The 22063-nt window shown below is 35.9% G+C and overlaps 1 protein-coding gene and 2 pseudogenes across 1 annotated transcript; 2 read left to right on the top strand and 1 right to left on the bottom strand.

Annotated features, from left to right (window-relative positions):
* Positions 1-273: 273 nt before the first annotated feature.
* On the top strand, positions 274-2356 carry LOC120145419 (annotated as a pseudogene).
* Positions 2357-4378: 2022 nt separating this feature from the next.
* LOC120145087 (MLP-like protein 423) lies at positions 4379-5052 on the bottom strand. Its single transcript, XM_039158987.1, has 2 exons — positions 4807-5052; positions 4379-4696 (listed from the first exon to the last, which is right to left on the bottom strand). The coding sequence occupies exons 1-2, from the start codon at positions 4991-4993 to the stop codon at positions 4422-4424; spliced, it is 462 nt and encodes a 153-aa protein (XP_039014918.1). The 5' UTR covers positions 4994-5052; the 3' UTR covers positions 4379-4421.
* A 13822-nt stretch (positions 5053-18874) lies between these two features.
* Positions 18875-20508, top strand: LOC120145327 (annotated as a pseudogene).
* The last annotated feature ends 1555 nt before the right edge of the window (positions 20509-22063 follow it).

Raw genomic sequence — 22063 nt, 5'->3', positions numbered from 1 at the left:
AACCTCAATATATGAAATTATGAATACTACGTCAACATCTCCCCCTCTACTTGGAGCTAGAGTCAGTCACCCGAGTCGCTTTTTCACTCCCCAAGTACCTTCACCCACACTTGAAAGGCTAATCCAACTAGCTGTCTTCTCACAAAACAAATTAAGCTTTATTTCTCTTATCTTTTTTTCATAATTGCCCCCACATTGCACGCCAGCACGCAGCCAAAACTGGGATTCTCTTCTTCTTTTGTCGTCGCCATTCATCGGCGGAACCGAGGGGAGATGGTGCTGATGATGAGAGAAAGAGCTAGCGAAATGGCACCGTTTACGGCGATGGTGATGGTAGAAGCTTGTACCATAGCACTCACTGTTTTGGCCAAAACAGCCATAACAGCAGGAATGAGCCCTTTCGTGTTCGTGGTTTACACTAATGCTGTTGGATCTCTATTGTTACTCCCTTTCTCCTTGGTTTTTCATCCGGAAAGGTGCCTTCAAATGCTGCAATCTCCTCTATCTTGTGTACTCTTCCATTTCTTTATCTTTGTTTCTTTGTTATTTGCAGAACAGACCAATCGCTCTTCACCTTCCCACTCCTCGTGCGTATATTTTTACTAGGTTTAACAGGGTTGGTTCTCTCAACTTTTTTGTTAATAAATATAGATATTCGATCGATTAATCAATACATAGCTATTTGATAATGATTTTCGTTCTTCCCAAAGTCATATTTTCCTTGGCGTTCTCTTTCAGTTAAGAAAAAAAAGAAGGAAAGTTCTTGATTATGACAACAACACCACATGCATGATTCATGGGAATGATAATAATTAATAGTTATTTTGTTAAAATTAGCTCACTTTGGATGTTTGTTCTAATCCTTATATTTTCTTATTTAATATTTTAGTCCTTAACATTTCAGTATCTTAATTGTTATTTTTATATGTACTAAAATACTGACATTTTATGTATTATACCATTTAAATTGATAACCTAACATGCATCATATTACTTAAGATGATGATGTGGTATATACCAACATACGACAGTCATCAAAAATGATGATGTGATATGTTTCACATCTCAAAATATGATAATATGACATGTAACATATTACTTAAGATTATCATCCATTAGGTGATAAGTAAGGCATTAACAATTAAATATATGTGAAGGTGTAACGTCAACGTGTATTGAACACAAACCATTTTAACTAAAAATTTAAGATTAAAAAACTCTAAAAAATAAAGACTAAAATAATCATCCAACTGAATATTGAGATTAATTTTAACCTTATACTTAATTAATAACTTATAAGTAAACAGTTTCCAAAAGTTGGCTGACGTTTTCATTATCATATAGGACAACAAAGGCCGATTGGAGTAGCACCAGCAGCCAAGCCCAAGTGATTGGCACCTTGGTCTCCGTTATCGGAGCCATTGCAGTAGAACTATACAAAGGCCCATTTATACGAAAATCCTTCTTCCAAGGCAACTACCATCAACTTCAACAAGAACCCACATTTTTTGTGTTCTACTCGGCGCCGGATCGTTGGGTTCTCGGCGGTGTTCTCCTAGCCGCCGCCTCCTTATCCGTTTCAATATGGAACATCATTCAGGCTGGAACCGTTAAACTATATCCACAAGTGATGAAAGTGGCGTCGTTTTACAGCTTGGTCGGGACTTCAGTGTCTGGTCTTCTCTTTGTTGATGGAGAGAGACTTAAATACTTGGAAATTGAAACACAAACAAGACCTCTTACTCGTTATTTCGACTGTATGGAGACAGGAAAACCTGAAATTCTGCTAAGTAAATTTCCTTTAACGATGGATTAAATGATACTAAATTGTTTTTGTAGGGAGTCTTTGGGAGCATTATCCGTAGCAACGTTCATTTAGCATGTACACGAATGAAAGGTCCTTTCTACGTGCCCATGTTCAAGCCATTTGGTATAGTCTTTGCCACAGCTTTTGGTGTTACCTTCTGTACGAACAGTCTTCACTATGGAAGGTAATTAGTCTGCAACCTTTGTTATTATTATCGTTTGTTCGATCGAGTGATAAAAAGTTCGATGATTTAATTAATAAGAAACTTTGTTACAGCGTGATGGGAACATTGATAATTGGAGCGGGATATTACACGATGATGTGGGGACAAATTAAAGAAGAAGAGCAGCGCCGTGAAGAAGTGGACATGGAGAAGCCTCTGCTGTTGGAGAAGGAAGAAGCACAGGTCTTAGAGCACCATAACAATTGTTGAAAGGAAAGCTATTGGCAAGGGACCCTTGTTTTGAAAATGTATGGTTTTCTATAAGCTCCTTGGGTTGCATGTATGTATATGCTACGTATGATATGCAGGTCGTTGCTGGATACTGAAGGATAGAGTCATCAAGTTTTAAATGTCTCTGTCAATATGGTTTTGTTTGAATCTATCTGCATCTTGCTGATTCATTTTAAGTTTTGTAGATATGTTTTGTTTTGTTATTTCGTTTAATCGTGTAAAAAATAAAAAATTTATTTAGTAGAACGCAAGGCTCTTAATCTTGTGGTCGTGGATCGGGTTCTACGGTGAGCAATTCATAATTCAGAGGTCTCCCACGGAAGCTGCTCTCAACCTGACGTTGGGGGTAGCCTACTATCCTACCTCCCCTTACCCGATTACATATGAGAATAAGGGTCAACTAATTTTTTTATAAGATAGTGTTTTTTTCAAAATTCTTCTTAATTATTGGAATCGTACACACAATATTACATATGCAGTTGTTCGAACTCATAATTTAAGAGAACGATACTCCCTTTAACTATGAGGCTATTTGATGTGTTCAAATTTTAATTTTTTTTAATGAAAAAAAAACTTAAAAACTATACTATAAGGTTGGGCTTAATTTGTTAAACCCTAAATTCTAAACCTTAAATCTTAAACCCTAAACTTTAACCTAAAAAATTGTTTCACTATGAGTCCAATAAATATTTATTTATGAGTTATAAATTTTAGTTGAATTTATGTTATTTATTTAGAATTCATAAATTTTAATTAAATTTAATCTATTTATAGCGTTAGTGAATCTTACATATATTTCATCCTCAAATAAACTATTTGTACAACTTTAGGGATTGGGTGCCCAAACCTTTATGCAAGAGGTCCAAGATTTGATCATCATATAAATTATTTTTTAGCTTGATTTTGATTTAATTTTATTTGTCCAATAAAATAGTATCACGTCTCACTATTATATTAATTAAATATAATTAAAGAATATTTTAATAGTATAGTGTGTTACCATTATATTGGTTAAATAAAATTATTAAAAATATTTAAATTGTTGATGAGGAGAGAGAAAAATAATATAAATTTTTCAAAAAATATATCACATAAACATCACTTTAATATTGTCGTTAAATTTTAAATAATTGAAGACCAAAATAAAGAAATTATGTTAATGGCATTTTTGCCAAGGAAAAAAATTAATTTGATGACCAAAATAAGAGAGATATGATATGTTGATGACTAATGATGTAGTTTGCCCTTAATTTTATCCATTACATTTGTCTTTTTCCCTTAATTACTTTCGAAACTATTGAGCTAAAAAAGTCACACATCCATTTTTGTTAAGACATTTCACATCCTCACGTTTAATTTCTCTTTTATAATTTTAATTTGTTTAATTAACATCATTATTTTTATAAGTTATAACATCAATCTTGAGTTCAATAAATATTCATTAGTCTCCAATTAAAAAAATTATAAATAGATGAATAGACTCTTAAGGGTAAAGTACACAAATGGTCCCCAACTATAGGATACTACTTTATCAAGTCCCTCAACTATTAAAAGTTATAAAATGGTCCTTTGACTATAGAAGACTACTTTGTTAAGTCCCTCGACTTTTAAAAGTTATAAAATGATCACCTGAATATTTATTATGTTCCAAACTCATCCTTTTTCGTTAAAAAATTAGTGGTTGTCTAAGTTGAATGTTAACATGATGACTGTGATATGATAGTCGTTTGAGATTCTGAGATCATATTTTATCATATCACAGTCAGCGTGTTAACGTTTAACTCACAATAACGTTAATTTTTTTAACGAAAAGGGACGAGCTTGGAACATAATGAATAGGCATATGACCATTTTATAACTTTTAATAGTCGTGAGACTTAATAACACAGTATCTTATAGTCGGGAGACCATTTGTGTACTTTATTCTACTCTTAATATCAAGAAATTAAAGTTGAAGAATCTACTAATACTGAATATAAAAAACTACTAATTTTTATTATCGATAGAATCTATCACAGTACAGTAGCATTAGAACTCCTTCAATAACAGACCATACATATATATATCGAATTATACCATATTATAAGCTAATATTCAGGAGTGGGAACCCTGCACGTTAATAAAACGTACATGGTCGGCTTATTAAAGCTGGCCTGGCCTCTATGCCTTGGTTTGAAGATACTCATCGATCTCCAAAAAGTTCTTGACAGCAAATTCCTTGAGGGTGTTGGGGTCAGGGATATCTTCACTTACCTTCTCGAATTCGCAAGACCATTTAATCAAGCTCGACTGTCCTTTCGGAACAACCACGATCTTGGCTACGACACTCTTGTAGTATTTCATCAGATCCCCTTCAAAGATGCTGTAAACATATATCTTCTCCGCTTCGTCCACCAATTCGATCTTCTCCTTCGACACCTTAACCAGGGAACACCCTACAAAAAAAAACAATATTTACTTTCTTTTAGTACTACGAAGTTCTTAACATGTTTACTTACTGAATATTAGTTTTATTGGTATCGGTGCAAGTTCGAATGGATATTACCTTCCTTGTAAGTGAAGAGACGGATCGTTCCGGGGGACTTGCCGTCGCCCTCGAGCACTTGGATGCTCTTGTAGTCATGGGGCAAGGCTTGAGGGAAAATTGTGGTCGAGTTCATTAGGGTATCCCAGACTTTTTCTGCAGGAGACTTAAGCTCAACCTCCACTTCAAGCTTCCCGTTGCATGCCATTGCTATGGAAATTGTAGTAAATGAGAAAAATTAGCAAAGCTCTTTAGGTTGATAGAAAATTGAAGAGAAGATTTGGTGCTTCACTTACAGCTTGCATGGATCTATTTATAGAGTAGTAGAGGATAAGGGCAGTTGCAATGCGGAACTCAATGAAGATAGGTGACATCATGACCTCTAAAATTTAAAGTTTTAAAGAGCTAATTTGGTTATCGATTGAATTAAATTAGTCAAAATATAATTATTTGATTTTTTTTCTTTAATTGTTAATCGAATTGAATCTTTTAATTAGTAACTAGAAGTTTTATATAGAAATTTAATTAGATTATTTTTTGTTTAATATATGTATTTTTTCATTTGGGTTTAATCTGGATTAAATATTAAAATTTTAATTGATTCAATATGGTTAAAAAATAGTTTGATCTTAACTATTGATCGGTTTTAACTTAAAATATATATGTAATATATAGTATATTGAATATTGAATATTTCAGTTAATTCAGATAATTAACTAATTTTAATTGATAATCAAATTTTAAAAAATTTATTAACTGCTAATTAAAGTTAAAATTAAAAATATGTTTGATAATTGACCTCTAAAATAAAATATCTAATTCCAAGCCCATTGAATTTGTAGGGTACTGGTTCAACTGATTATTTAGAGGGCGTTTTTCCCGAAAAATCACCGGTGACCGGTATATTTATCGATCTAATACCGGTCATATTATATTTCCCGATCTAACACCCGTAGCAGTAAAGCGCGCTCTCTGTCCCATGCTATATGCTGATTTGGCGCCACGTGGGGTATAACACCCCCTGTATCGCGCTATACGCTGACATGGCTTACACGTGGGTATAGCGCGCCCCCTGTTCCGTGCTATACGCCACGTAGGGGTATAGCGCCACCCCTGCTCAGCGCTATACCTTGGTACGAATTTATATTTAGTGCGGACCCTGGTCCGTGCTACACCTTTTATCTGAATAATTACATATAGCGCGGTGCAGGTACCGCACCTTATATGGTTATAAATACCCTTCACTCCCGGTTAAGTTTCTCACATCTCTCCTCTCAACTTATAAATTAATACAACAATTTCGTCAACGAGTAATAATTCTGGTAATTTTCTCATATTTGATTTAGAAGTTCGTGCGATTTTTCGTTATAAATTTTGGTATACATTTTTTTTATTATACTTATTGTTTATTATGATTATTTAAAAAAATATTATACTAATTATTTTCAATTAATTTTTGAAAAGCAGGAGCATACGTCAAAATAGTTTTGCAGTGCAGGTAATAATATAAAATTATATTATTTAAATTATTTACGTTAATGTGTAAAAAATTTATCGTGTTCGTTCATATATAATTTATTTAATCAGGTTTGTTTCAGTTATTTTTTTTTTTGCAGATATAATATTACTGCACTTTTAAACTCAAAGAATGACACGACTTTCAGCTATTATTTATTATGATAGTGAAATTCAAGAAGATGAAACTGGCGTTGTTTTCGTATCAAATGAGCGTGTTAAAATATCATTCAAGAGAAACATAACTCTTGAGGAGCTGATAACGAAGATTTCGAGGAAGATTCATGTTGGAAGTAGTAGAAGAATGTCGTCGTTGCGGTACAGATTTCCAACATCATTGTTGCCATTAACTTATACAGCGTTCGAACTTTCGAACAATGATGATATTCAAATGATAGTTGAAGCTCAAAGTAATTATTCAGACGTCGCTATTGAGATGTATGCACATTTTGTTCAAGTGCGTGCTGTTCGGGATCAATCATTAAGCTCCCACTATGGGCTGGTTGAACAAGTTGATCAAGTTGACAGCCCGACTACAGTAATGTGTAATGATTTTAATGTCATAATGGGGAGACATTCATCCGTAACTCTTTACGATATATACCGAGGTGGGTCCATGAACAATCTGTATGGCAACACCAAGTCCAGTTTAAGGGGAAGACATTCATCTGCAAATTTCTTTGACCATATGGAGATGCCATCGACGCAACCATATGTGCAGTTTCCATTTGACACGATGGCTTCAAGCTCTAGGGAGAGGCATTCGACTGTGAGCTTTTTCGACGTCAATGTCGATATGCCTTCTAGTTCAAGGGGGAAGGTGTACAAGTAGTAGGTTCTTCGACCTAAATGTGGAGAGCATGGAGGAACCATCATCTCCACCAGAAGAACCGCTTCGTGAGCCTGGTGCGGATGGTGCTGAGACTGGACCATTCATTCACCCAGAATCACCGCAATTCAACTCCGATGATGATGAAGTTCCAGGAAATGTGGCACAAACTGACCCTCCTGCACACATGTATGAAGCTAATTATGGTGCAATGTACGGGCCAGAATTTGCGGATATGCCTCATCTCGGTGACTATGGATATTACTCATCAATAAATAATAGTGAGTTATATTTAGGCATGGAGTTTTCAAGCAAAGAAGAAGCGGTGATGGCTATAAAAAATTACAATATCTGTAATTCTGTTCAGTCCAGAGTCAATCGATCGACGACCGAAAAATATGTATGCTATTGTGGCCGACGCGAAAATAGATGCAACTGGATGGTTCGCGTATCGAAAATGAAGAGGAAAAACAACATATGAGAACTAACAGTATACAACGGTCCTCACACATATTGTGCTGGAGGGGTCAACCAAGATCATCCCAACTGGGACTCTGAAATGATATGCCAAGCCATCATGCCCATGGTAAAAGCAAGCTCTCATATAGTTGTTGTTGTGTTGATTTCAGCTATACAATCGCAGTATGGGTACACTGTCTCCTATAAAAAAAACTTGGTTGGCAAAACAAAATGCCATTGTCAAACTTTATGGCGAATGGGATGCATCTTAAAACGAACTTCCAGGTTGGTTTAGGCTGGTGCAGACGTTGAATCCTGGGACAATTGTGGACTTTGAAAGCTTCTATGCATACCATAATGATCGAGTTCTTCACGATCGAAGCCAATTCTACCGGGTTTTTTGGAGTTACCCACAGTGCGTTAATGCTACCAAATACTGCAAGCCTGTGGTTCAGATCGACGGGACTTTCTTGTATGGAAAATACAAGCAAGTTTTATTTGGTAATCGCAACATTCTTCCAGTTGCTTTTGCTATTTTCGAAGGAGAAGATACAAATTCTTGGGCTTTTTTCCTCCGAAATTTACGTGCACATGTTATCATGAGGGAAAACATATGTGTCATTTCAGATCGCGGAGCTGGGATCAAAGCAGCAATGGAGTCTTTGGGCCCAATGTGGAAACCACCCTTTGTCCAACATAGGTATTATCTCTGACACATTGCTGCGAACTATCATGGAAGGTACAAGAAGAATGATGAGCGTCAATTAATTGTGCGCATGGGTAAGTGAAACTGATGTAGTTTGTTTTCTTTTAATCATTTTAATTTTGCAAGGAAAGCAAGTTAGTAAGTTATACATTTTTTGATCAGGTTACGAACTACTTCCTCGAACGTTTGAATCAATGCTTCAAGATTTGCGGGCGAAGAACAAGGAAGTATACGATTACATCAGCCTCATCGATAAAGAAATATGGACGAACGCATATGATGGTGGATATCGATATGGACACATGACGACTAACTTGACTGAGGCAATCAATTCAACCTTAAAGGGTGCACGTCACTTACCTGTAGCGGCTTTGGTAAAAACTACATAATTTCGTTTGGGGGAACTTTTTGCGAAGCTTGGGGGACAAGCTCAAACCTGGATGCAAGGCGGTCATGTCTATCACCCTAGATTAGTTACAGATCTACAGAAAAAAATTGTTGTATCAAATGGAATATCTGTAACAAGCTTCTCTAGAAGGCATGAAATGTTTCGTGTCACAGAGTTGTCGCGACCTCTTCAGGGGATTGAAGTTGTGTCGTTAAGAGTAAATCTAAGGGACAGAACGTGCGACTGTGGGTTTTTTCAAGCTCTGAAGTATCCATACTCTCATGTGATAGCAGCTTGCTCGTATACACGTCAAGACTATAACCATTTTATGGATCCCGTATACCTACTATCTGAAGTTTTTAAGGTATACGAATTTGAGTTTTCCCTCATAAGTAATGACAAAGACCCTGATGAGGTTCAAGATTGGCTTCCGATTGTATCAAATCCGAGTTTATTGAGGGAGCGTGGTCGTCCAAAATCCAATCGAATTCATTGCGATATGGATATTCGAGAAAGATCCAGACAAGACAGAAGATGTGGCCATTATAGAAACCCAGGACACACTAGAAAATCATGTCTACTTCTGTTGTCATCAAGTAACAATTGATGAGGAAATGATGTATTTGTTTATCAAATAATAATTCTTGTACTTTAATTTGCATTTACTTCAAGTTAATGTCATTCGATAATCGCTGATGAAGATTAAAAAAATGAACACAATCATTAAATTTTATCAAACTAATAACAATTTGATATTTAAATACAACAAACTTACAATAAGAATTAAATGGTAAATTATAACCAAATTACAATAACTGATATTAAATGGTAATAAACAAAATTAACTGAAATACATTAAAAAAAAGTCCAACAAATTTAAAAAAATAAAGTAAGTATTAAATGAGAAATAATAAAAAATTATAATTTAACAAAATAAAGTAAATACAAATATAATAAAAAAAATCTATCGATTCATGCGTCGCGAATGTGTTCCGCAGGGCAATGGTTATCGGTCTCGAGGAGGATTTCTTCGTATCACTGGTTCTGACTCCTCGCTGTCATCGTCGTCGTCGTCTTGAGCAGGTACATTAGGTTGATGAGGAGCTGATGACGATGAAGCACCTCCATATAATAAGGACCCTGGAGGTGTATGACTGATTATCCCACCGGCCTGGGAAAACTGGGAAAACTCATAAAACCCAGACATCGCTGAGTATAAAAACTGTATAGGAGGTATCTGTGTTGCGGCCATGGGTGATGAGGTTGAATCCGCTAGATATCCAGTATATGAACCCTAAGTCGGATCTACAAACATAGACCCATAATAGCCTCCAGGAGGGGTCATCTGTAACGGTGGTGGCGGCGGGGTCATAAAACCAGGTGAAGGCGGCGGCAGCGGCATCTGGTAATAAAAAGGCAGTGGCATCATAAATAGTTACGGTGGTTGCTGTGAAGGTCCTGCTGGTGCACCTGAGGATGAACCGGAAGCACCTGTTCTCCGTCCACAAGTCGGGGGACGATGGTGCTGTGTTGGTGAACGTCTCTGTCGACGTCCGCGGAAAGATCTGCCCTCGTGCATCCTCGGGAAGTAGAAACGGTTTCCCGTTACTGTTGAACCACTCATAATAACCGTCAGCAAACATCAAGAGGTCATCAAAAATGGGCTCTCTACGGGGAATGCGCCAATGTCGATCCTCCCACAACACGACCCACTCATGATGCCTCACCAGCCAATCTGTACCTGTCTTGCAGCGTCTATCTAAGCTATGCAACTCGTCCATATTGCGAGGTACTTCCGGAATTGGTTGAAAACAACCAAACTGCCAGAGCACGCGATCAGTAGAGTGTCACTCGATGGTCGCATAACAGATCAGAGGTACCATCATCATCCAAACATCTGATGGGCCCCTAAACTCAGGTGGGATCACCGCCCTCACATCATCAGTACAATATGACACCCATTCAAACTAAAACAAATATTATATAATTTTTTATCAAAATAATAATCTAATTATATAACTATAATCTAAAATCAATTTTTTAAACATTAAAATTCATACCTGTGTGCCAGCCTTCTGATCGATTAGCACCCTAATTTTTTTCTAAATCACCAGGTAGCTCCTGATGATTTTTCCTATCAGTAGACCACCTATTCAAGAAAAAAAATTATTATACGCTGTATAAAATTATTAATATAAAAAATCAGTTTTATAATTACCTCAGAAGTAGTGGAAATAAAAATGGGTTCTTCACAACGGGACATAAAAAGAGCAATCGATACCATGCCCAAGACTGCATCAGCAGGAGACATCCGCCGATAGCATTACACCTGTAGTCAGTGGCTCCACACATCTCCCTGTACAGCAAAGCCAAAACTACTGAGCCCCAACTGAATGATTCGGCCAGACGAAAGTCGCTAAGATGTCGCAACCACATGCAGTGAACTAGGTTGCACGATTTGTCCGGCAACAACAACCCTCTTATCAATTACAGTATGCATGCCCGTGCATACTTCTTAACTTCATCCTCAGAGACGTCTGCGTTCAACTCCCGAAAATTGGCATCTAACCAATTTAACGCTATCCTACCTCCGATAAAACTTTCCAGGACACGTCCTAGATTATCCCGGCACAAAGTAGTCCAGGAACCCTGCGAGATCCCTGATATCACATCTCCATCCACCGGAAGCCTTAGGTGCATAGCAACATCCTCAAGTGTAATCGTGCACTCTCCGCACGGAAGATGGAATGTGTGGGTCTCCGGCCTCCACCGTTCTACTAAGGTAGAAATAAGGTTTGGTTCTATCTTACAGTGACCCTGATATCTACCTATGTAACCAAATTCAGCCTCTACTAAATACGACAAAACACGACTAGGTATCACTAACTTAAGATTCCTAATAAAAAGATCTAATACACGATCATTCTCCTAAAAAATAATAATTACACAAATTAATTCTTAATCTAATAATCATGCATTAAATAAATCAACAAATTATTACAAATAATTTAAATTAAATTAAAATGTTAAAATGTTACCGTATCAGCAAAGTGTCTAGATATATGATTTCCATCCAAGTGATGTAAACCGCCTTCCATTATATATATATGCAAAAAAATTATATTAGTAAAATAATAAATAAAGTAAAATGCTTAAATAAATTAAATACATAATATTATAAAATATACCTTAAACAGAGAGAGTATTTGAGAGAATATGGTATGATGAAAGTAATGGACGAGGGGTATTTATAGGGAAGGTTGAGGGGTAATTAAAGGTATAGCATGCCCCCTGTACCGCGATATACCCCACGTGTCAGATAAACAGCTATAGCGCGGTACAGGGGCCGTACTATACCTCACGTGACACTAAATCAGTATATAGCGCGGGGCATGGAGCGCGCTTTACTGCTACGGGTGTTAGATCGGAAAATATAATCTGACCGGTGTTAGATCGATAAATATACCAATCACCGGTGATTTTTCGGTAAAAATGCCTATTTAGAGAGGGTGACTATCGGGCCCCAGTGTTGTTGCCCTTCCATTGATACAATTTTAGAGCTGGTTGGCGTAGCATTAATTAGGAATGGCAATGAGTAATGCAATTTGAACTTTTGGTGTATGCATTCATTAATGTCCACATCGGGCGTGGTATATTGTCAATAAATTTACCATTAAACTTTAGGGTAAAGTACAAAATGATCCTTTGATTATATGGCATTGTTTTTGTTGAATCCTTCAACTATTAAAAGTCACAAAATAGTCCATCGAATATAGGATGTTGTTTTATCGAGTTCCTTGACTATTAAAAGTTATAAAATGGTCACCCGACTATCATATCTCGGACAACAGATTAACATCCAACTCAGACTGTCATCAATTTTTTAACAGAAAATGACAAATTTGGAATATAATAAATAATTGAATGATTATTTTGTAAGTCTTCGTAGTCAAGGAACTCAACAAAGCAACATCATATAGTTAGAGGATTATTAACTTTTAATAGTCTAGACTTAATAAAACAACACTATATAGTCGAGGGACTATTTGTATATTTTACCCTAAATATTATTAATTAAGCAGCAAAAAATGTAATGATGTTATTTAAAAAATGGTGGTATTTAAATGGTATTGCTGGTATTGAGTAGGAAAATGGTGGCCACGGGTTGGGGGAATTGCAGGTTTGGATTCTGGTTGGTCTGGTTTAGGTTTGGGCTTTAAATTATAAGAGGGTTTGGACTTGAGGTTCAGTTTTTACTTTGGGTAGAAAATGGTGATTACAAATATCACCTTATATTAACTAAGATCACAACTTAAATTCAATGGATTGAACTTTTAACAAGATGTGGAAAGTGTCAATTAGACTTTGGACTAAAATTTTCAGTCAATTGACCTATAAAATAGGTCTCTTTCTTCTTTTAGCAAAATAGCACCTCAAAGTTGTGTTCAAGATATTGTAATTTTATATAACTTTAATATATTTATTTAGAACATAATGTGTTAGATTTCACGTTTTAATTATATTTATTTTATTACAACTGTATAACGTTGTGTCTGAAATTGTACATGATATTTAAAAATTCATCCTTGCTCTCCTACTTCCACGGCCTCTTAAAGATCGAGTAATTGAAGATGGATAATGGTCCAATGCCATGGATGTACTTAAAAACTCATCCACAACAATGTCCAACATTTACTCTTTTGTCCAAGGATGACCATCAACAACGGGTATTCGATCTAAATTTGACATGTTTTGATCTAATCTAAATTGAACGAATAAGATTTTTGTAAAAAATATGGATTCAATTGAGTTTGGTTCATGTACTGAATTGATTCAAACTTGACAGTATGATTTGGGTTGGGATGTTTATTGAGCGAGTTGATCACGAGTCGAGTAGTGTTCGACTTGACTCAAAAACTGACTGACTTCTATTCAATTCGACTCGATACTCGATAAGCTCAATAAAATATTATTTGACTCGTTATTTGTTAAGCTTGTCAGAATTTTTGCCTTGATTTTTTATATGTAAAATCTAATAATACTATATATGCCTTAATATAAATAAATATACACGGGTGCATGAAGTAATTAGTGATCATTTTTATTATTCTAAGGATATTTTACCATTTATGAAATGCTTAGAGCATATGGATCAACATTAACCTAAAAAATTAAAACGAGCATAAATGTTAATGAAATGAAATTTATGGACTAGGTTAGAACTAAATTAGAACTATAGGGACCTATCAACGAATAATTCAATTTTCATTTCATGTAATAACTAAACTTGAATAATGACCAAAATGAACTTACAGAAAACCTATGGGGTCTAAAACATGAATATCACGTTTTTAACACATACCGGGTTGAGGACTAAAGAGCATTAAACGTAAAATTTAAAGGATTAAATCCCATAATTGGCCAAAACTTATATAAATATCGACAGTGACTAAAATAGAAGTGAAATGAAATTTGAAGTACAAATTAAAATAAATAAAAATTCATTTTAGTAACCAAAATGAACTATTATAAAACACTAAGGGCTACGAAAATGGTTAGCCCATGAGCCCCAAAACATGCGTATAAGACCCCTAAAACGGCGTTGTTTGGGCCACTATATATATAACCAAGACTTTGGCCAAAAACATGTCATTTCTCTCATTTTGTTTCTTTCCCCTCTTTTTTCTAAAATGGGGAACTTCATTTCTCTGCCCTTTCTCTTCATCTCCTTTGCCGATAGGAGAAAAGAGAAATTTGGCCACCATCCACAGTGGCCGTTGCGATGAAAACCCCACCTAAACACCACTTTCGTCCTCTTGAAAGCCTCTATTCTCCTCTCCTAGCCTTAAAACCCACAGAAAACCATGAAATCAAAACCCCACATACCCTAAAATGGTTTTAAAATTACCCCCTATTTGGTTTTAAACTAACCTCATTTAGTCTCCTACTCCGACGAGGACAACTTCGGGCTCCCGATGTAAAACACCCTCTTTTTCCTTTTATCTTTTTTTTTCAAAAATCCTCCTTCTAGTTACCTTTGGTCCAGTTTTTATATCAAGACTCCCCATTTTTTTCTTGTTTTCGTGTTGCATGAAAAAATGATAGGAAGATTTCTGATTTACCTTTTATTTCTTTGTTGTTTTTGGCTTTGTTCTCTATCCGAGGAGTGTGAATCGGAAGAGACAACTTTTGGGGCAGGCGGCTATGATTTCATCAAAGGATGGGTGACTATTTTTTACCACGAGGCCTTTTACCAATTTCTGCAATGACTGGCAAATTTCTCAGCGACGGTTGTGTCATTGGGAAACAGAACGTCAAGGGTGAGCATAAGAGGTCGACAGTGTACGTGACGTGCGGAGGGGTCTCAGGAGTATGGAGGCACGCGTGGGGGCATGTAACACCCCAAATTCTAGGTTAGTAGTTTTGGGTTTACCCAAGAGATAAGTGGACATCGTAGAATTTGTAAATCAATTAGTTGTGTTTAATTGGGTTAAAATTGATCCCAATTAGTCTTAAGAGGATATTTTTGAATGGTAGAAAGTTGAGAAAAAACCAAAAGCACAATTACCCCAGCTTAGAGGATGAGAGCTTTTATATCTTTCATTTCACCTTCTTCCTTCATTTTTCTTCCTTTCTCATTCATTCCTTTCCTTCTCCCTAGCACCATAGCCCAAAGGTGAGTTCTTGAGCCTTTTTTATACTTCATTTTCATTATTAATGCCTTCAGTAACATGGATTTAATCATTCAAGCCATGGGTTCTTTGTTTGCAAAATAAAGTTGAGTGTTTTCATCCAAATCACAAAGAAAAAGGGTGTGGCTAAGCAAGGAGCTTTATTTTAGAATCCTAGCATCAATGTAGTGTATTTATAATCCTTTGGAGTGTTAATACTTTCTTAAATATAATGATTTGATATGATTTGAGTATTTGAGTTTTTAGGGTTTTAAACTTGATTTAAGCCATAGATGATGAATTTAATGTAAAGCATGTGTTTTTAAGACACTTTATGACCCTAATTAGCTCCCTAAAACTTCAGCACACGATTAGAAACCAAACTATGGCTTTAGGAGTGATTTTAGGCATTTTCCCGAGCCTAAGTAAACCATTTATGGGTTCAAGTATTGATATTGGATGAATTAGGGCAAAAATAGGGTTTTTAGTAGGGGAGTATTGATATTGCCTCTAGAGTATCGATACGCAGGGTAACAATATTGATATTGAGCCCCATTTTCAACTTTCAAGTGTATTTTTAGTACCGATACTTGACCCTAGAGTATCGATACTACAGGTAGAGTATCAATACTACTCACCTAGGATGATCAGTTAAGTCTCGATTAAGGTTTGTAAGAGTTAAGGATGGTGGTAGAACATAGTCCGTGGGGGACGTAATTGGCCCAAAAGGGCCAGAGACTCTCGTTAAAAGTAGGTTATAACCAGAGTAACCATAACATGCATAATGTAACACCCTGAATCTTGGGTTAGAAGTACTAGGCTAACCCGAGATGGGATTTGTTTTAATTCCTTAGCTTGTAGGAAGCTTTGACCTAAATTAAAAAGGTTGTAGGCTTAAGGTAAGCCCAATAGAGATTAAAAATGGTGTTTTTAATTTGCAGTCAGAGTTGGAGGGACCAAGGAAGTAATTATAACCTTGTTTAAAAATAAGGTTGAAATCCTTTAATTGAAGTTGATTTCACGTCTGTTTCACTTCCTCATTTTCTTAAATCTCCTCTGTCATTTTCTTTTTCCAAACCTTCACCATCATTCTTAGAAAACTTGAGCAAAGGTGGGAGCTTTAGTTTATCTCTAGTTTATCCCTTTAAACCAAGGTAAGAACCAAATTATACTCTTCACAAGCTTCATTTCAAGCCCACTCTTGCAAGGTTTGGTGATGGATGCCAAAAACGGGTTTTGAAGGGGTTTAAGGAATTCAGAGAATCCAGCTCGTTTTCAGTGTTTCCTAGCTATAGAAAGTGTTTTTAAACCCTTCTTAGCCTTCAATTTTAGCTAGTAATCCTTGTTTTCAATTTGTTTACTGAGGGAGGTTGGAGAAAGCTCCAAAGCTAAAAGGAATGTGAAACTCACCCTTAGTTGAGCATTGGGTGTTTTTAGCAGTTTAACATCAAAGGTAACTCACTCTTGACTCAACTATACCTTATATAATTCATTTAAATGAAATGTAGTATGTTGCATAACCTTGAAGCATTCTCATGGTATATTTCATGTTTTAGAATTATAAACATGTCTAAGGCCCTATTTATGCTCCTTTGTATCTTTATAAAACATTAATAATGTTTGGGGACCTCACTAAGGTCTTTAGGATAGTAGAATAAGAGCTTTTGCACCTATTTTATGCTCTGTGTAGGTTGAGTTTCGATACTTGAGGGATAGTATTGAAACTTATTCTTCTTCTCGGGCAAACTCATGAGTAGTTGTATACTTAGACCTGTGCCACATATTAGTAGTCAAGTAGTTGTATACTTAGACCTGTGTCACTTGTCATTTCATGAAGTGAATGCATATAGTATAGTACAGTTTTTAGTGAGGCACTAAGCTTGTAGGCTCAGCGTTCAGAATGTGTTTTCGTGTGCAGGTTCTTAGGGAGCATGTCGTGGGGAGTTATCGTCATTAGATATTTTAGTGCAGCATATTCAGATTTCTAGAGACCTTTCAGGGTACGTCTTGAGTCATCTTTAGAGGGCATGTACAGTTATGGACCTTGTTATGTATTCAGTCGTAACTCTTTTGAAACTCCGTATTTTGTATTATTTAGCGGATGTATTTTGGGAGCTCCCCATTATGTAAACCAGATTATTATTATGTTTTATATTACTTTATGTATGTTTAAATTTCAAATATTTACAAGTAGTTTTAAAATAAAAATTTTGGGTCACTATTTTGGTAGTCCAGTGTAACATTGTAATCCATGGATCTTCATGTCTAACTGGACTAGGGTGTTACATTTACCTGTATCAAAATGTCCAGGTTTAGTCATTTCTAGGACCCGCGAGTTAGATTCAGTCAGTGCCTGTATATGTACATGTCTCTAGAGAGTCCAGAGTACTTAAATGACTGAAATGGAGATAATAAACCCCTTATTTTCCTAATTTTAGATAGATGACCCAAATTATAGTCAGAATTGCAGAGACGAGAGTTATGCCTCACCACCACCCAATATCGGTGAGGGATTTGTCCTAGATACCTAAGACCGTCATGATCTAACAGATGCGAGGGTTGAGGAGGCTACCTTCTTCAAGACCTCACCTTCGTACTTAGGCATATAACTAGGTCTCTCCCTAGTTCTTCGGCTGCACCATCTCCCCCACCAATTCCCCCAGCTCAGCCAGTGCATATTCCCTAGGAGTTCCCAGTAGAGCGACTCTGTCGATATAAGACCACTTTCGTCGATTCTGAGGATGATGATCCTGTCGTAGTAGATCAGTGGCTCAGAGAGACGCTCCGTACCCTCTGACAGTTGCATTTGGTCTCAATGGGTAAATTAGAGTGTGTCACCTCCCTACTTAAAGGTGATGCGATAGAGTGGTGGGAGATTGTAAAGTTGGCGATGGAGACAGAGATGCCTATTTGGGAGTAGTTCCTCACCTAGTTCAGAGAGAAGTACATCGGACAAATCCTACTGATAACCTAATAAAGCAGTTCCTACACTTGACTCACTACCAAGCTGATCCCGAATGAGAAGCGTCACTGTTATCAGTTTAGAGAGGGCCTTCGGGGTAACATTTTGACCCATCTTGCATTAGATCCACCCACAGTCTTTGCTCAGTTTTCCCTCATACGAAGGTAGTTGAGAGAGCCCTAGATAGGCAGACTAGGCATTCTAGGGAGGCTGCAAGACAGGTCAAGAACATTTCTCTTAAGTTACTTGTCTCTGTGTAACATGAAATAAGGTTGTTAGAAACATGTTGTTGAGTATTCTCTACATCTCTAACTTCACCTACTACATGTAAGATTTTTGTAATCTTTTCTTTACTCATATCCTCGTAATCAATCATTAGTTTATTCATATTCTTCTAGTAATAACTTAAAAATCTAATTTTTTTCTTGAGCTTTTTTGTATTTTGTTTATGACACCAACACATTTCTTCATATTATTTGTCCGGTTGTTTGTTTCATGTAATAAAAGCTACCATAAAAATCATCGAACCGAGATAAATCCAGCCAATGAGGAGACTCAAATGCCTTTAGGTTTAGTCTCGGCATGGAACAAGCGTCGGAGAAGCAATCCCAGAAATCATACTGATCCTTGTACGTTGCTATGCTGCATGTGATAACTAGTTCATTCTTGTAAACTCGCATCCGCGATCAATCTTGAAAATTTTAAATTCTCGTATAATTTAAATGTTTTCTTTATAATTGTTGTAGACATAATAACATAAAATGGTGTGTCCCTCTCTAGAAATTGGATTTCATTTTTTTAAGTTTCAACATGTTACATGTCTGCTTTACATTTTACAGGGACTTATAAACCAGCAGAGTACTGGCAAATGGACGATCAAATGCCCCGACCGACGAAGAAACGTTCATCGATTTTTACACTGAAGGAGATGGAGGCGGCGACATGCTCTTTCAGTGATGAGAATCTGCTTGGGAAAGGAGGACTCGGTCGAGTCTACAAGGGCACCAGGCCAACAGGAGATGTATACTTGACTTTCATAATGTTGTTTCGGTATAGGATCGTTATGGCAATAAATACATTTGTTTTCTTTCTGTATTTTGACCAGGTTGTTGCGATCAAGAAGATGGAGTTGCCACCATTTAAAAAAGCCGAAGGAGAACGCGAGTTCAGAGTAGAAGTCGATATCTTGAGCAGACTCAACCATCCAAATCTGGTTTCGTTGATAGGTTATTGTGCATAAGGGAAGCACATGTATCTAGTCTATGAACACATGAGAAAAGGGATCCTGCAGGATCACTTAAAAGGTCAGTTTTCGACTCGAATCTGTTTTCGATCTAGTTCTTTGCCAATTTAACATTTGATCAATATCGAACTGCTTGAATAGGTATCGACGAAACGAGAATGAATTGGCCTTCAAGGCTGAAAGTAACACTTGGTGCAGCTAGGGGGTTTGTTTATCTTCATTCTAGTTCAGCTCTTGGAATCCCGATAGTTCACAGAGATTTCAAGTCCACCAATGTCCTAAATACAAAAATCAAAGGAAAATGTAACCGAAACACGGTACATTTTCAAGGGGCACAGAGATTATAAATAATTCATAACGACTCGGTTCTCTACTCTTCACAGATATCGGATTTCAAACTTGCCAAACTGATGCCAGAGGGTCAAGAGACTTACGTGATGGCCAGAGTTCTCTGGATGTTTCGATCCCGAATATACATTGGTATGCATATTCATGTCACGGAACTATCGCACATCCTTTCGTCACATGACTTTACTCATTTTCTTTGGTGACAGACCGGGAAACTAACGTTACAAAGTGATGTCTATGCATTCAGAGTCGTTCTTCTTGAGCTATTGATGGGACGGAGAGCTGTCAACATAAACCAGGGGCCAAATAATCAAAACCTTGTACTCCAAGTTATGCCATATTGAACAACCGGAAGAAGTTACGTAAGGTGATCGATCCAGACATGGCTCGAAATTCATATATGATTGAATCTATAGCCATGTTCGTGAACCTCTCGATCCAAACATGGCTCGAAATTCATACACGATTGAATCTATAGATGTGTCTGTATCGAGAGAGGATAGCGACCCTCGATGTCGGAATGCGTGAAGGAACTCCAATCGATTTTCTGTACAAATGCAATGGGTTGAAGTTGTATCATATCAACAATAAGGATGCTATGAGACATATATGGAAACGCTATAATAATGGGAAGTTAATAAAGAGGCATGAAAATAATATGGAGAGTTTGGATTATTGAGTCAAAATAATTGATTTCTCAATACCATCGGTTGAAGTCTTGAAGAGTTTAAGTGGGAAAATTAATAGGGCAAATTATTTAAATGGTCACTTTCATTTTATAAATATTCACTTTTGGTCATTAATTTTTAATCTAACCCTTGAATTTTAAATATGATGTAAGTTTGCTTTAATGCAATATGTATACTTTGGACCTGATGGAGAAGTAGGGATGAGTATTTGATATGATCAAGTTGATTTATTTTTTTAAAAAAATCATATTCGGGTTAAATCAAATTTATATCCTCCATAGACCATCCCTATAAAAAGCTCTAAAACATTCATTTCTTGGCACTCTTAGAAACCTTCAAAGACCTCTCATTGCAATTGATGAATGTATCCTTCCTTGAGCTATCCTCAACCATTTTTTGCCTAAACTATGTATTTAGTACCTAAACTATTAGTTTTGAATAATTTTAGTACCTAAACTTTCAACTTTTCAAAAACCATGCCTAAACTTTAGTTTTTATTTCATTTTAGTACTCGCCTTTAAAACTCAACACGTTTAGCACCTAAACTATCAGTTTTGGTATGTTTTAGTACCCGCCGTTAAATTTTGAACTGGAGTACTAAAATGAAATAAAAACTAAACTTTAGGTATGGTTTTGAAAAAATGAAAGTTTAGGTACTAAAACGGATCAAAACTGATAGGTTAGGTACTAAAAGCATAATTTACCCTTTTCCTTTTACCATTACTAGGGTAATGTCATTGAGAATGGGGTAAAATTGTCATATACTTCGCATTATTGGAGTAAATTGCGTGCCTAAGCATGTTCAAAGTTAAGTCACAAGTTCAGCTTTCAAATTGCTAAGAAAATTAATGTTATAAATTAAATTGAAGCTGGAACGACTACGAAAATGACTAGTTAAGTACTCTTTATATGGTTTTTGATTGTTCAACAAAGTATATGCTTATTAATGAGCTTTGATGATATTTTCTGAAAAAGGAATTTCAATTCTCTTTATTTCCATTCTTCAATGATTCACAAGCAAAGAGCAAATGAAAAATCCAAAAGCCATATTAATTAATAAAACTTTCAGTTTTCCAGATAGCAACGGATCAAGATTCAACAGTTGAAGTAGAAAGATAAACATTAGGATAAATTATACGTTTAGTACTTAAATTATTAGTTATGATCCATTTTAATACATAAACTTTTAATTTTTTTCAAAACCATACTTAAAGTTTAGTTTTTGTTTTGTTTTAGTTCTTCCGTTCAAAATTTGTCGTTAAGTTTTGAAAAAAATAAAAGTTTAGGTACTAAAATGGATCAAAACTGATAGTTTAGGTAGTAAACGCATTAAATTTTTAACTTTTGGATACTAAAATGAAATGAAAACTAAATGTTAGGTATAATTTAAAAAATTAAAAATTAGATACTAAAATGAAATAACAACTATAATTTACCTAAATATTACGAAAATTTGGTCTCACCAATC

This window comes from Hibiscus syriacus, unplaced genomic scaffold (assembly GCF_006381635.1).
Source record: "Hibiscus syriacus cultivar Baekdansim isolate YM2019G1 unplaced genomic scaffold, ASM638163v2 tig00110893_pilon, whole genome shotgun sequence".
In the NCBI taxonomy this organism is placed as follows: Eukaryota; Viridiplantae; Streptophyta; class Magnoliopsida; order Malvales; family Malvaceae; genus Hibiscus; species Hibiscus syriacus.
Note: the sequence above shows the minus strand (reverse complement) of the source record. Positions and strands in the feature narration are given on the sequence as shown.

Excerpts from the sequence above, each read along its gene's own strand:
- LOC120145087 (XM_039158987.1), bottom strand. The coding sequence starts at position 4,993 with ATGGCATGCAACGGGAAGCTTGAAGTGGAGGTTGAGCTTAAGTCTCCT. Across the intron at positions 4,697-4,806 it reads TCTCTTCACTTACAAGGAAG|GGTGTTCCCTGGTTAAGGTG; the intron begins GTAATATCCATT and ends TTTTTTTTGTAG.